General features: G+C 34.5%; 1 protein-coding gene across 1 annotated transcript in view; it reads right to left on the reverse strand.

Annotated features, from left to right (window-relative positions):
- The window catches only part of LOC122795737 (dedicator of cytokinesis protein 1-like), a 2,411,902-nt gene that overhangs the window by 2,325,863 nt on the left and 68,681 nt on the right, over positions 1-17,358 (reverse strand). The window contains exon 3 of the mRNA XM_044064047.1: positions 6,925-6,983. Within this exon, the coding sequence (XP_043919982.1) occupies positions 6,925-6,983 (59 nt within the window). The remainder of the gene's footprint in view (positions 1-6,924; positions 6,984-17,358) is intronic.

Consider the following 17,358-nt stretch of genomic DNA (forward strand, 5'->3'; position numbering starts at 1 on the left):
TACACTCAGTTCTTTCTGAAAACACTGTGCCTGTAATATACAATGTTTGCACAAGGTCTGGTATCTATACTATGAAACAACAAAACAAAAGTTAATTTGCAACACCATTTCTACCATAGAGTATAAACAGAGTACCAATCCAAGCTAAACAAAATATGGTTCTTTCAAGAACTGAGAAATCATTATGTGGTTCTATGGGTGCAAAGAAATGTAGACATGGAGTTATAGCACTCAGATTTCTAGAAGACCAGTAATTACTAGCATGCTATTCAAACCTACACACTTGTTAAATTCTCTTCTAGCTTTGCATGTGATCTTCTACCAGTGTTTATTGCTCTTCAGACCTTCATTTTTGGCTTTTATTTCAGTTGTCTTGATAATGTTCTTTACCACTATATGGAATTTGATGCTACTTTCAATATTTGTTGTCTTATGTTTTTGGTTATGTTTGCTCATCTGCATTATTGGTGTAGGTTATCTAGCTGTACATTTGCAAACTGATATGCTTTCATGGCTAAACGGCAGTCTCCCAGACACAGCACAACCCGAAACGGACTTAACTACAAGGCTTAGTTAGCAGTACTTGAAACGAACGGACTGCACAGACTTAATCCAAAACTTGAAATGAAAGGACTCACTTAAAATTAATGAGCGCATGTCTGAGCTTTAAAATTAACGTGCGCACGTCTGAGCTTAATTCCGACAGGCTGACGGAACTGACATCATCGCCCATGTGATGATGTCAGCTATGAAAGTGCAGAATGTAAACAAATAGATTAAAAAATCGGAATTGAAGGGGTGCCACTCGGGAATCGTAGCACCCCTTCTTTGGGACCCCAAAACTCGGTAAAAAATGAGTAACTCGGGACGGTTGGGAGGTCTGGTCCCAGATTATACACTACACCTGGTTTTTGGATGATCTTTTTCTGATTTGGAAAGGCACTGAAAACAGTCTAAATGAGTTCCTTCTGTATATTAATGAAACTGTGGATTTTCTTAAATTCACTTGTATATACAATAGGAATAACATTGTTTATTTAGATGTTGAATTAGAGATTGATTGGACATATATGAGCTTTAATACTAGGATCCACAGAAAGTCTACTTTTTCCAACTCGTATTTGGATTATAGTAGCTGGCACCCACACCATCAAAAGAGGGCAGTAGTGAAAGGCCAGTTGGTGCGGGCAGCCAGGATGGTGAGTTCCAATGTTGACTTCCTGGTGGAAACTGAGCACATCATTCAGATGTTTAGAAAGAGAGATTACCCAGACTGCCTTTTAAGTGATGTCAGTAAGGAAGTAGTTTACAAACGGGAACAAGGTGTTTATAGGCCTATATTAGGCAATGGGTTTTTGGTTAGTAATGGATGTAATAGTAATAGGATCAATGCTAATTTAACCTTTATTTTAACATACAACGGGATGGCTAACATCATTACCGAAGTAATAAAAGGTAATTGGGAGATTTTACAATTTGATGCCAATGTAGGGGCTAACGTTGGTAAGAGTCCGAAACTTGTCTTTAGGAGAGATAAATTTATCAAAAATATTTTGGAGGGTGTAAAACATGAAAACAAAACTAACAGAAAGATTGGCAACTATAAATGTAATTTGTGTTCCTTTTGTCCATTCATTTTGGAAACAGGAGGGAGAATTAGGGTCAATGGTAAGGTTATTAATATTAAAGGACACTATAATTGCAATAGCACTAATGTTATATACATGGCCAAGTGTGATGAATGTTCTGTATTTTATATAGGTAAAACATGCAGAAGGTTTAAATTAAGGATTGATGAGCACCTGGGTGATTTGAAACATTGTAGGAGTACCAGTGCCCTTTATAGACATGTCAAAGAAAACCAAGGTCATCACTTTAAATTTTTAGTCATACAGCAGTTAGTGAAGGATGAACAAGTTTGTATTTTAGATATCCATTTAGATGTTATGGAGCTGAGATGGCAGTTGTATTTTAATGCCTCCCAGTACCCTGGCATCAATGAAACTATTAGTATTGCTAGTGTTTTAAAGTTCGATCAAATTTTAGGTTAGGTATGGGTTTTTATGAAAGTACAAATTATTTTATGTCTATAATAGATAGTTTTATGGTTTGAAAGAATTTATAGTTTGGTCATACTTATTTTTATACTGTGGATTGAATTCAATGTATGTAAAACACAATTTACACATTATTGAATGCACTACAAGGGTTAATGAATGTGGAAACTTACATCTTGGTGCATAGATTTTAATAAAAAATGAAAATGTTAACTGAATAATTGGGGGTGGGTATTTTAATGGCTGGGTTTGGGTGGGACACTGTTCTGAAGAAGTCTCTGTAGTGGAGAAAAAAGCGCTTAACAACTGTGAATAAAGTGTGGTGAATTTATTGGAAGTGCTCGACTCTTGCTGGCTTGGGTTTCTATGGTTTTACTTACTTTTTGGAGTTTAGTGCTTCAACATTATCCTATCCGTTATTCTGACTTCTACCATCTGTGAGTGTAAGCCTTACCTGTTTTGATCTCAGACATAAAGCAATTTGGATTCTGCCTTAAAAAGACTGAAAAGTGGAAGCATATATTCTGCTTAGTATACGAACTCCCTTGGAGGAAACAGATATCCCATTAGACACTGGTTGTCTGGGAATTCACACATTTATTTCTAGGCAGTAAAGACATAAAATCTTTTATCTATGGCACCATGTTATAAGCCAATTAATAAAAGCTAAGTTTTTTTTCCAAAACCATGGTGGCATTTTTTAATGCTGGAAATATTTTCATAATTATGTAAGTGGTTCTATTACAAGCTAACACATTTGAAAATATTACTGCGTCCAGCTACATTTCAAGCAAACTTGAGCACCTACAACTGTTAATGACTACTCAAGAACAATCAGCTTATGCTTCTCACTCTGAACTTGTTGTCCTTTTAAACAGGGTGTTATATGCCACATTTTAATACCAAGCAAGCAGTTTGTGATTACTTTTACCTCACAAATAATGGTAAAGTTTTATACTTTACTCCGTATTATGTAACCAATGCACATAGGGACATTATTCGGGTTTACCTACAAGCAAACAAAGCTCTCTTTTTGACTCACCATTTTCTGTAAGATAAGTATCAAAAGCTAGTGAGTCAAAAACCCTAAAAAGCAGAAAATAATCTTTTTTGTACCCCATGTGAGGAACTATACCAAATTGATGATCACACCACATTGGGAAAAAGGAGAAAAATCCTTGAAAAGCCCTCTGACAGATCAACACATTGAGGTGAAACTCTCCATGATATTAAATTTACAAGTTAAAGACACTTGCCCACCAATGCTATGGTGATCTGCAACTATGTCCATTATCAGAATTCTCAGAGAGTACTTTGAGGCCTAAGAGTTTGCACTCCAAACTAGGACTTATCAAAACATAAGACTACAGCAGCAACAGATACTTTACTTTGTTTTATTTTCAGTTTGATAACAAAGAAAAAGCTCTAATATCAAGGACCATTTTTAGACCATGCCCTGGAGTACAAACCAAAGACAATTAATAAGCTAGTAAAAAAAAAATGAAAGCATGTGCATTTGCATGTTAGTAAAACACACACATGTACACACAAAAAATTCAGTAGATTACATTGTATATTATATGCTTGCAGGGGTCTATATTAGAACATCAAAGTTTCAGAACTTCAAATGTTCTAATATCGAACCCTATTCAGCGAAAGCTGAAAATAGCAAAGTTACAGAAAACCAAATTCTTTCCTAGGGTTAGGGTGGGTTAGGTGAGTTAGGGTTAGGGCACGGGTCAGGTAAGTGTTCGAATGTGTGGACGTGAGGGTTAGGGCGGGTAGGTGAGATAGGGTTAGGGCACAAGTGAGGTGTGTGTGCGATAGTGATGGACATTAGGGTTAGGGTTTGGGTTAAGGTAAGTGGGTAGTTAGTGGTGTATGTACAATTTAGTGTAGGGTTAGATGTAAGATTTTAGGTGTATGTGCGTGGATTGCTGTTTGTTTGGTGTGCTTGTCTTGTGTGTATGTGTTTTGGAACAGCAAATTTTTTCCCTAGGAAAAAATTTGCTGTTCTGAATTTTCGATGTTATGAATTTTCACTTAATAGGGGCGATATCAGAACATTTGAAGTTCTGAAACTTCGATGTTCTAATACAGGCCCACTTGCAGTATGAACCATTAAGGCAAGTACAACATGAAAACTTAAATCTTACCTATAAATCTCTCTCTCTCTCTGTATATATATATATATATAGATATATATATATATATAGATATATCTAGGACTATTAACTGAAAGCACGTTTCACTGAAACACATTTGACTGTGCACAATTCATAGATTTATAGATTACTACTAGGCTAACTACCCTTGTGGGTCATTTAAAGCCTAGCCAATTATCCCATGTGAGAATCAAACCCTGCATCTTGTGTCTGTAAGGTAAACACCTTAACCATTATGCCAAATCCCACCCCCTCACTGAAAGCTCAATTCACTGAAAACACAATTCACTGAAACACATTTCACTGAAAGTTATATATGGCCTTTTCCCCACTGTAGTGTGACCTTGGAGTTAAAATATATAGTAAGGGAGGTTGTGGAGGGCACACATATTTTAAATATTTTAAATATTTTGAACTATACACATGGATACTTGCAATTTCAATAACTTATTCTTTTTTAAACTTAATATATATCCAAACTATGATAGAGGCTACACCCCCTGCACCCCCCAATATGGGGGGGTGCCCCTCACACCCCCCTTACTATATATTGTAACTACAGGGTTGCACTACAGTAGGGAAAAGTCCATATATAACTTTACGTGAAATGTGTTTCAGTGAATTGTGTTTTCAGTGATTTGTGCACAGTCATTTGACTTTCAGTGAAATGTGCTTTCAGTGAATAGTCCTAGACCCATATATAATATGTATATATATATATATATATATATATATATATATATATATATATATATAGATACAAGCAGTAAAAAGTTGAATAAGATACATTTACAAAATTTAGAAATAGAAAATGTATCACACATTCCTCACAGGAAGCAAACAAATAAATTCATAACACCACCAAAAACCTCATGTGCATCTTTCACTTGAAGAATTTTTTTCCTCTATTTTTTCTCTGCTCATCTGACCACCAAGCTTACCATTGGCACCTCTCTCTCCCTCTCTCCCTCCCTCACTCCCTGAGAGACTGCCCCACAGCTCATCCATTCCCTAACAAACAGGTACGTGGACTAGGAGTTGTGCCATGATCTGTAAGAAGGGTTGTTTTTTTTTTCTTTATGACCCTACCTTCCTTACACATTCTTGTGGGCATCCAGGGGGTTAGCATTCAATGGGCATTTGCAATACACAGTCATGCCTCCAAATAATGTAATAAACTGGCTATGTACCCCTTGTAGATGAGCATACCCATGTGATCCTCAATCTGTACTGTGGGTTCTACCACAGAAAATAGCAGTCAGTCTCATGGAAAGTTAAACAATAAAGATATAAAATCTAGCAGTATAGTGCATGAATGTAATCATGAAACCAAACTAAGTATCAAAATGTAACTGAAAAAAGGAACAATAACATACCAAGGTATAAAACTAACATATTGTGGTGTGGTGGGTGATACAAGATATTTTGACTCATCAGAAGGTTTAGATAGATAGACTGACTGAATGATAGAATTGATTGGGAGAAAACAAACTTGTGATCCGAGAGATATTTAACTCTTTCTGACAGAATGAGTTGCCTTTTACTTAATTGAGTATGTAGTGCATTTAATAATAATATTTATGGATTTAAGCCATGTGTGTGAACACATTTATGTAAGTTTCTCAGAGAATGAATTACAATTCTATTTCTACTTAAAGGGATTTATAACGTATGTGACACCACTTTATGTGCTTGAGCCTGAGACTTTTACCATTCAGGCTTATTTAAACACTTATGTGAGGGTATCTTGCCAGTCTCACTATCTGTCTTGCTGTGTATCCATGCAGTGCTATGTTCTATGTTCTATCTTCTTGATTGTCATGTAAACACATACTTCCTTAACATATTGTTCATCGAGAGTAAAGATGAGAAAGTGTAAACTCTCCTTCACATCCTAAACACAGCTGAATAAGAGTTAACAGCTAGTATGCATTCTGTTTGAATGCCTGCAGTGTTTCCCTTTACATTTCTTTTTATATTTTTTCTGTTGTACAAGTATGGAGTTAGTATATGTAAGAAAGGAGGTTTATGAGTTGAGGGTGACTTTGTTTTGACCATTCGGTTTTATCCAGCTTGAGCTGAATGAGACACAACACAAAGAAATCTATTAAACCTTCATACTTAAATGTAATGTGTTTGGCAACAAATATTAACAGTACTTCACTAAAATGCAGTCACTAATTTAAAATGCAGAAGTATAAATATTACTGGTATTGAGTAACTTTCATACCTTACTCCATTAATGTCTTTCTGTTACATTATAGTGCATGCAATTTTTCTTGAAAATAATTTTCTAATTGTTGAACTGCATAATGCCCAAAACATTAATAAAGAACAGATCTGCCCTTTGATTGCTAGATGGATACGAAATATTTTAGTGATCCTAAATATCTCACATGTATAAATATATATCAAGTTTTACCATATTTTAAGGACAAGTAATCCCTACCATACATCAGTGGTATAGATATACCAACACCGTACTGTTTAAATGAATGATTATAGACTGTGATCACTAAAATCTTTGTTTTGAAGGTCTGACCTGTAAAACATACAGCACTCATTAAAAGTAATCCTCTATTATCAGAAGTTAGAGAGACATACAGACAGATAGATAGATGTATATTTGTATATAAATTGTAGGTAATGAGTCCACAAAATATGTCATTTAATAAACCACAAATAAGAGAAGGCATCCTTACCAAGGTTGTACCACATATTTCTGATTGATGCACCAACAGCTCCTCTCATGTCTCCATACCTATTAAATCAAAACATGGAAAGTAAAATTAATACTAACACACAAACATAATCATTTTAAAAGATTTAGAGTCTGATGCACTTTGGTGTGAATGTTTACGTGTATACTAAACAGCTCAGAACTGAACATCAGATTGCTTCTATCTGGAAGTCCATAAAACAAATAAATAATGCTTGGAAGAGTGGAAAAAAGATGTAAATATGGATAAGATTGTAAAGTGAAACAAATTATTAAAATCACCACTAAAGCCGCCAATGATGATCATTGCAGGAATCATTAAATCGCTGACCTAGGCAGCTCTAAGCATCTTTTCTCCAATTTAAGAACAACAGCAATCATCTCTGAGCAAATAACTGCTGATATAAAAGTGAATCTATATTCCCTACTGGAAAAGCTTACATTGTTCTATACCTACTCTAACTTACTTCCTCAAACTCTATACAATCTACTCTTTCCTTGCAGAAATGTGCTGACTATCCTCCTTTCTACAGTCAAAAACTATTCTTCTAAACAGTTGTAGAGTATTTAAAATCAGTAGAACATAAGTTTAACCTCCACTTTCACTACCTATACCCAATGATTATAAATAACTGAGCCCCTATCCTCACTAACCTCTATGCCTCATTTTAACTTATCTCTTCTCTAGTTTCCCCATGTTTTAAGCTGACCCTAATCTTACCTCTGTCAAAAGATCCTTTTCAAAATCTGCAGCAGATTACAGACCTAATGCATATATTTGCCAACTTGAAAAAATGTAGAAAAGTTTATCTGTCAGTTGCTAACTATGTACAAAACTTTGATCTTCTTACTGAGATATATTGTGGCCTTTGCCCAAGTATAGTACAAAAACTGCCATATTTGTGCTTACTTCACATATTTACATTGATAAGGAGAAAAGGCTATTTAGAGGAGCAATATTTCTTGACCTTAAAAAAACATTTGAAATTGTAGATGACAACTTATTGACAAAAACCTTCAAGACTATGACTTCTTCACAGATGTATCAGACTGGTTTGTCAGTTATCTGTATTGTGGATTTGCAGGCTTAGGACCAAACTCCAAATCAGAGGTTGATACAGTCACTAGTGCAGATCCACAAAAAACTGCTGTTCTTCTTGTACAGCAGCAGTTTAGTCTTGGGCTTGACCACGTTAAATGTTCTTCTGTATGCAGATAACATTGCAATAACTAATAGTCAAATACCTGCACACCTTACCAACATTCTTCTACATGATTTCCTCAAAATCTGGAGCAGGATACAATCAAACAAATTAATTATACATACTAACAAATCTAGTACCATGGTATTAGTAACCAGAAAAAATAAGCTAGCATTGATTCTTCACTCATTAATCACCATATTCACTACTATTGCATATTCCAGGCAGAATAAATATGTAGGGGTACTACTCATTGACTCATTCTCCTGCCATAACCACATCAAAACACCAAAACCATAGTTAAGTTATTTGATTCCCTGTACAGTTTGTCTTACAGTTCAGAAAACAAAACTCTTCTACTAAGAAGCAAAACACTTGCTACAAATGGCTACAAATTTTGCAAACAGCTTGCTACAGTTATAATACCACACATGAAGCACATGGTACAGTATTTCTGATCATGGCTGAAGCACTGAAGTGTTTTATCTGTGGTACTTCACATCTGTCAGTTATGCCATCTAACCCCTTGAACCTGTCAAATCTGACCCTTCACCTTGTCTTACCTGTGCATCTGAAAAACACTACAAGGTCAGTCTTACAACAACTCAAATTAGTTTATAAAATGTCTCACCTTTTCACCCCAGAAGTACGAACATTCATTACCATGAATATAACAGTCCTCAGAACTGCACACAACTTACTCATCATTGCTAATCTGTCTCTCGATCTGGCCAAAACCTAACTCTACTGCAGACCACTGAAAATAAGATTTTTAGGTTCATGTCTCTTGCTAAACCAGCTTAACATCATTGCCATGCTATAGAAAACAGCTAAATGGTTAGCTGTTGTGCCAGAGGCATGTGCCATTTTAATATGCTCTCATTCACGCTACTGAAAGAACATTACTGCCAGCCCCAACAAACTCATTATCTTTTCAATGAAGAGACTTCATAATAGTAGCAAATCCAATCTTAATAACCCAGAATTTAGTCCTGTCAACCATAAAGCACCTATTCATCAACTAGCCCCAACAGCATGGAATACTTGCACTGGAACTAAATGAGCTAGACAACATCTTACTCTTCAAAAAGACACTACAGTTCCATTTATACCAAGAATACACAAAGACACTACAGTTCCATTTATACCAAGAATATACAAAGACACTACAGTTCCATTTATACCAAGAATACACAAAGACACTACAGTTCCATTTATACCAAGAATACACAAAGACACTACAGTTCCATTTATACCAAGAATACACAAAGACACTACAGTTCCATTTATACCAAGAATACACAAAGACACTACAGTTCCATTTATACCAAGAATACACAAATACACTACAGTTCCATTTATACCAAGAATACACAAAGACACTACAGTTCCATTTATACCAAGAATACACAAATACACTACAGTTCCATTTATACCAAGAATACACAAAGACACTACAGTTCCATTTATACCAAGAATACACAGAGACACTACAGTTCCATTTATACCAAGAATACACAAAGACACTACAGTTCCATTTATACCAAGAATACACAAAGACACTACAGTTCCATTTATACCAAGAATACACAAAGAAACTACAGTTCCATTTATACCAAGAATACACAAAGACACTACAGTTCCATTTATACCAAGAATACACACGCAGCTGTTTCAGAAATGTATTTTACTTTTTCTTTACCTCCATCTTCATTTTCAGGGCTGATTCTATGAAATTCAATCAATGTATGTCTAATCCTGTGGACTGCTGAGTACATATGTAAAGATATATATACTTAAGTCTCAACACCATGTAGCTTTTTTCTTGTTTCTTTTTCTCTTCGGGTATAGTAATACCATTATACTTTGCAAATATTTACATTTTAATTTGTTTACATGACTTACTGAATGTTTTTCTAATAATGCATTTATTCATTGTTTGCATAACTTAATGAAAGTTTTTTTCTAAATGTTGATCAAACACATTATACAGAATGTTAGTACTGTCACTGTTGCATGCAGTCAACTGCATTTATTCACAGCTGCTGCTAAGTAACACTTCTCTTGTGTCAACATGAATTTGCAATTTGTGTAACTGTTGTGTGTCTGCCATGTGGGCCAGGAAGTACCTGAAAAGGGTCCTGTTTAAGACCACTTATCTCATTAACAAAGAAAAAAATCAATAACTATATAAATACTGCACTTATAGAAAGTGTACATCTTCTTGATCATCTATTTCCATTCAGTGCAAGAGATTGCGAGCTAGAGATCATATTCTACTTTATTCTGGAAAGAATAATATACTGACAAAAACTATACAATCAGTCTGTTTGAAACTGCACATTTTAGTCACTTGTTGGCACTTGTGCTAAACAAGGAATAAAACACAATGTTTCAGCAATCATAATTACATTATTCTAAGTGTTAGCATGTGTGGCAGTAAAGTCATTTGCTAACTAAAAAAAATTGCTACTGAGCAACTTACAGATTACAGAAATCCAAAAAACAAATGTATCCATTTCTTAAACACTCATTTGTTCAATCTGGCATGTATTGCCCTGTTCTAATAAAATGTACATTGCCAATTAAAATTAAAATATACATGTCCATTTCTCAACGGTGGGTCCACCAACACTAACTTTGTAGACTTCTGCAAACCAATAATGCTGCTTTAGATTCAGTTCTTTCAGTAATATTTGCTTTCTAAATTTTGCTAATGTATGTGATATCCTGTATAATATTGGTACCATAAAGAGCTTAATAACAGGTCAAGTTAATCCCTGCATTATAAGGTGGATGAGAAGTTGGTTGTGTAATAGATCCTAATGAATTACCTTATGGTAAAGTTGATCATATAGGACTAAAGTGAAAACAAGTACATAACATCTTGCACCTTGCGTTTATTCCTTTCAGCCATGTCTTTGTATCTTTGGACATCTCAGCTAAATGTTGGACAACAGTAATCCAGTGATAATGTTAAAACAGATGCTGTGATATAAGTGGCTAGACTATATATATATATATATATATATATATATATATATATATATATATATATATATATGGAGCTACTTCAGTAGATCGAACTTTTAAATGTTCAAAGACAATATGGCTGAGACCATAACATCGAAAATTTAAAAGTTCAAAAACTGAAGCAGAAATAAAAAAAAAAGAAGCAAAACCTGCGTACCAGAGGTAAGGTGAAGCAATGGATTGTCATATGTGGAGAGTTTGTGGCAAATTTAGCTATTCTGTTATAGAATTTTCTAGTTTATCTAAGTCAGTCATTATAAGAATGATAAGTATGGGTGAGGCATAGAGTAGTGTTGACAGTAGGTGGGTTCTGGCAACAGCTCTCCTAGAACTATCTGTTAGAATTTCTTATTTCTGTATAATGTCCCCATTTTTTGTGTATTTTCTTAATTGTTTGTACCATGTGTAAGTCAAATCTTAGTTTATTATCAATTATGACCCCTAGTAGCTTTGCTTGTGGTTCTCAAGTAATTTTTATATTACTGCATGTCGAGATATAGAAGGTAGGTGAGGGGGTCTGAGGGTCTGGTGAGTTGTAATATCATGAGCTTGGTTTTGTTAGTTAAGTATGAGCTGGTAATTGGTCAGACATTGTTCAATTTCAGTGGGGAACATTTGGGTTATGTTTGGAAGCTGTTTTATGGTGGATGTGGCACATATACATGTACATGTAGAGTCATCAGAATATTGGATAATGGAAGATGGGGGGTGGCAGTGCTGAGGTCATTAGTAAAGATACTGAAGTAAGAGGACTAAGAATGGATCCCTGTGGGACTCCTAGTGTAACTAGGAGTAAGGGAGAGGTAGGTCTTGTAGTCACTTGACTGCCTGCTGGCAGCCTGCTAGGTAACTTTAAAACCATGTGACGGCAGGGGGGCTGAGATTTAGGTTGGTGAGAACAGTCAGAAGCTTGTGGTGGGAAACTGTATTAAAGGACTTAGATGTATCTAGAAAGACTGATGAAACTATTTTTCTTCATTTCTGAATTGATTGATGGTGTTGGTAAAGCTGAGGAGGGCATTTGTGGTACTATGATAGGGTCTGAAGTTATTTTGGGATTTGGCCAGTAGGTTATTGTTTGTGTGATATTGTAAAAGTTGTGAATGAATGCACCTTTCTTGTAGCTTGGATAGTGTAGAAAGAGTGGCAATGGACCTATAATTTGTGAGTTCAGTTGAATTTCCACCTTTATGTAAGGGAATTATATGTGAGATTTTTCCTGCTAGATGAGACATATTGTTCAAGAACTGACAGATTAATACGAATTGAGACAGGGTAGGAAATGGCTTCTGCTGCTGTTTTTAGGTATTCATCTGGTAAGTTATCAGCTGCAAGTGTGGTAGGTTTCAGTTTTTTTAGTAGTTTTTCTACAGCTTTGTGGAGATGGGTTGGAATGTGAAAGTATTGTTAGTATTGTTTGTTGGTTTGGGTGTTGAACAGTGATAGGGCTGATTATTGTTGGCTAGAGATAGTATATCTTCAGTGAAATATTTATTAAATTGTTATGTAATGGTAAATGAGCTGGCTGGTATATTGGGGGAGGGGTTGAGGCTTGTCCAGGAAGAAGTATATTATTGATTGTACTCCAAATGTTTTGTGAATTTCTTTGCTGTTTCCTTTCTAAATTGGTGTAGTAATTTTTTGTTTAGTTTAATTCAGTGTTTGACTGGGTTCCTAATCTGCTGGTATGCTACCTGATTTGGTACAGTTTTACTAGTGTGCCGTACTTGGCAACTCTTGTCCCTTTGTTTAAGTAGGACTCTAGTTTCATTGGTAAGCCATGGTGTATAATTTACCTTAACTCAGACTGTTCTAGGAGGTGGCATACTGTTAAGAATGTTAAGGAAAGTATTCTTAAAATGTTCTATTGCATCATCTAGGGGCAAGTTCTTAATAGGAGTCCAGCTGCATTTTTTTAGAGTTGTCATTACATCTTGGGAGTTAAATTTTTTCTTATTATGGGTTTGGTGATAAATCGTATGTTTAATAGGGTTGCTATGTTGCCTGAGGAGGTAGGTTGGCATGTGATTGCTAAGACTGTCTGGTAGACATCTGGCGTTTTGGTATAGGTTGTGTTTGTTAGTCAGTATCCAGTCGAGGATTGTTGATTCTGGTTGGACTTTTTATAATTTGTGTGAATCCATAGAGGTTGATGTGACTGCTGTTATTTTGTGAGCTACGGGTCCTCCAGTCAGTGTTGAAATCGCCCATGGTGATAGTTTCTTGGGCAATGGTATTTGAAATGTATTAGAGGATGTATTCTATAGTAGTGACATTATTACCTGGTGGGATATAGGTGGTTATTATGGTTATATACTTCTTCTGGTTGACTTGTAGTTTGGTCAGAAGTATTTCGGTTTGGTGTAATTTGGTATACTGAGACTTAGAGGCTGCAGTGAGCGGTTATTCTTAAATACAATGGCTACTCCTCCACCTCTTTTCCCTTTCTGTCTGTCCTAAGTATGTTGTACACCAAAAGCAGGGACCAATGGTGAAAAAACAACCAAGAAACGAAAGAAGGCACCACCAACCAGGAATGAACACGAACCAATAAAGGATCCAAAAACAGTTTATTCCACAAACGCTAGTACAGTTCCAACACGTTTTCGTCATAAACTTCCTCAGTGAATGAAAAGCAACCACTGAACAACCCTATATATACACAAACCTATTAACATCAATTAAATCAATAAATCAATTCTTAAAACAGTTAATCAATTAGTTAATTATTCTAAAATGAACATTTTCACAAAGTAAAATTTGTACATTTAATAATTTAATTAAAACCACATCTAATAGTCACACCAATTTTAGAATTCATCCAAAACTTTTAATAAATAAAATAAAATAAAATAAAATAAGAATAAAAACATTTGATTCAATCTTTTAACTTGTAATATAATGTGTTTGTCTCCATCAAGTGGTGAAACTAAATATGGCATTTAAATTAATAAAAAATGTATGTACATAATCTGTATAAAAGCTTGTAAGAATGAGTTTAAATGATTATTTTGAATTGACTTTAAATGAATGTTTTCACTACATCCTATATATATTAAATTAATGAAACAGTGAAAGAAGTTAAAGTTTGGCAGATCTAATTTTAAGTACAGGTGCAAGAGATACCATTTCATTAAGACCCGGAGGTCTACTAGAATCCAACACAAGTTGCCAATAAAGCTCCCTATACTCAACAAGTGTTTCCCACATACCACCCCTTGGACTCATCTCAACCACTTCCAAAATGAAAAATTGAAAGCCAGATGTTTTACAAGTGGTGGTGTGCTTGTATAGTGCATTTTTCTCATTTTTTGTTCTTATTTCATATAGATGCTCGTAGATCCTCTGCTTTAATTTCCTTTCACTTTTCCCAATGTAAAATGATTCACATACCTTGCAAGTTGCTATGTAAACAATCCCTTTGGTGTTACAGTTAGCATAAGTATTCAACATTAATTTCTTTTTCCTAGAATTTAAATAAATAAAGTCTCCTGTTGATAAAAATGTACAATAATTGCAACACCCACAAACTAGATGTGTAATCTTCTTTTGGTTTGGTTACTTCATTTGTTCCATCCAAGATTTGAGCTTTACCTAAAATAGGGGCAAATCTATCATTTCTGTTTTTACACACTTCTTCTGAAATTTTATCAAAAAATTCCCCAGGATATCCTCTGTTTAAAAATAGTTCTCTGAGTGTTCTTACCTCACTTAAAAACACCTCATCTTCAGAGGTCATCCTGCTTAACCGTACTAACTGTCCCTTTACCACCCCTTTTTTCTGATGTGGTGGATGGGAACTAGTATAGTACAAAAAAGAATTGGAAAAGGTTTCTTTCCTGTAAACCTTAGATGCAAAATGACCATTGTTTTTGGTAATGTGAACATCAAGGTAAGTTAGTTCATGTTGATTAAAATTGAAAGTAAACTCAAGAAAATCTGTAGTGTTGTTCACATATTCTACTAACTTATCAAAGTTTTCATGTTCGCCAATCCATAAAAAACATAAATCGTCCAAAAATATTCTTATTCTTATCTATATACTTTCAGGGTGAATATTTTAAACAAGAAAAGGGAGTAGCCATGGGGGCACATTGTGCTCCCACATATGCTAACATTATTATGATTTACTGGGAAAATAAATATCTTTTGAATTCACCCTACCAGGGTTATTGGATTTTATACGGTCGATTTCTGGACGATTTATGTTTTTTATGGATTGGTGAACATGAAAATTTTGATAAGATAGTAGAATATGTGAACAACACTACAGATTTTCTTGAGTTTACTTTCAATTTTAATCAACATGAACTAACTTACCTTGATGTTCACATTACCAAAAACAATGGTCATTTTGCATCTAAGGTTTACAGGAAAGAAACCTTTTCCAATTCTTATTTGTACTATACTAGTTCCCATCCACCACATCAGAAAAAAGGGGTGGTAAAGGGACAGTTAGTACGGTTAAGCAGGATAACCTCTGAAGATGAGGTGTTTTTAAGTGAGGTAAGAACACTCAGAGAACTGTTTTTAAACAGAGGATATCCTGGGGAATTTTTTGATAAAATTTCAGAAGAAGTGTGTAAAAACAGAAATGATAGATTTGCGCCTATTTTAGGTAAAACTCAAATCTTGGATGGAACAAAAGAAGTAACCAAACCAAAAGAAGATTACACATCTAGTTTGATTACAACCTATGACGGTAATTCTAGAGGCATCAAGAAAATCTTTGACAAAGAATGGAACAACTTTTCGAAAATTTCAGACTTGAAGTATATTTTTGAAAAAGAACTGGTTTACATATACAGAAAAGGTAACACCATTAAAAATATATTAGAGAGGGGCTCAGATCAAGGTAATATATTGAGTGGTAAAAGAGAGAAGAAGGGTTTATATAAATGTGGGTGTTGCAATTATTGTACATTTTTATCAACAGGAGACTTTATTTATTTAAATTCTAGGAAAAAGAAATTAATGTTGAATACTTATGCTAACTGTAACACCAAAGGGATTGTTTACATAGCAACTTGCAAGGTATGTGAATCATTTTACATTGGGAAAAGTGAAAGGAAATTAAAGCAGAGGATCTATGAGCATCTATATGAAATAAGAACAAAAAATGAGAAAAATGCACTATACAAGCACACCACCACTTGTAAAACATCTGGCTTTCAATTTTTCATTTTGGAAGTGGTTGAGATGAGTCCAAGAGGTGGTATGTGGGAAACACTTGTTGAGTATAGGGAGCTTTATTGTCAACTTGTGTTGGATTCTAGTAGACCTCCGGGTCTTAATGAAATGGTATCTCTTGCACCTGTACTTAAAATTAGACCTGTTTCATTTAAAGTCAACTCAAAATAATCATTTAAACTCATTCTTACAAGCTTTTATACAGATTATGTACATACATTTTTTATTAATTTAAATGCCATATTTAGTTTCACCATTTGATGGAGACAAACACATTATATTACAAGTTAAAAGATTGTCTGAATCAAATGTTTTTATTCTTATTTTATTTTATTTTATTTTATTTATTAAAAGTTTTGGATGAATTCTAAAATTGGTGTGACTATTAGATGTGGTTTTAATTAAATTATTAAATGTACGAATTTTACTTTGTGAAAATGTTCATTTTAGAATAATTAACTAATTGATTAACTGTTTTAAGAATTGATTTATTGATTTAATTGATGTTAATAGGTTTGTGTATATATAGGGTTGTTCAGTGGTTGCTTTTCATTCACTGAGGAAGTTGATGACGAAAACATGTTGGAACTGTACTAGCGTTTGTGGAATAAACTGTTTTTGGATCCTTTATTGGTTCGTGTTCATTCCTGGTTGGTGGTGCCTTCTTTCATTTCTAAGTATGTTGTACCCTGGTGGGATGATTTCATTATCTGAAATGTGTGGTTTCAGCCAGGTCTCAGTTAAGATAGTTGTATTTGCAGAGAAGTGGAATGTAGTTCTTGGATCTTATTAACAGCACTTCTGAGATTTAAATTTAGAAGTAACAAGTCAGAGCTTTTATGAGATAAGTTAAATATATTTTGTACTTGAGGGTTGATTGAGGGGATGTAATCATGTCCTGGGTTTGGATGTATATTACCACTTATGTGTTTAGCAGCTACACTGATTAGTGTGTGATAGAGTTTGGATATGTGTTTATGATATTGGAAGGA

The sequence above is a fragment of the Protopterus annectens genome, chromosome 2.part2 (genome assembly GCF_019279795.1).
Source record: "Protopterus annectens isolate FY-2018-M chromosome 2.part2, PAN1.0, whole genome shotgun sequence".
NCBI lineage: Eukaryota > Metazoa > Chordata > Ceratodontiformes > Protopteridae > Protopterus > Protopterus annectens.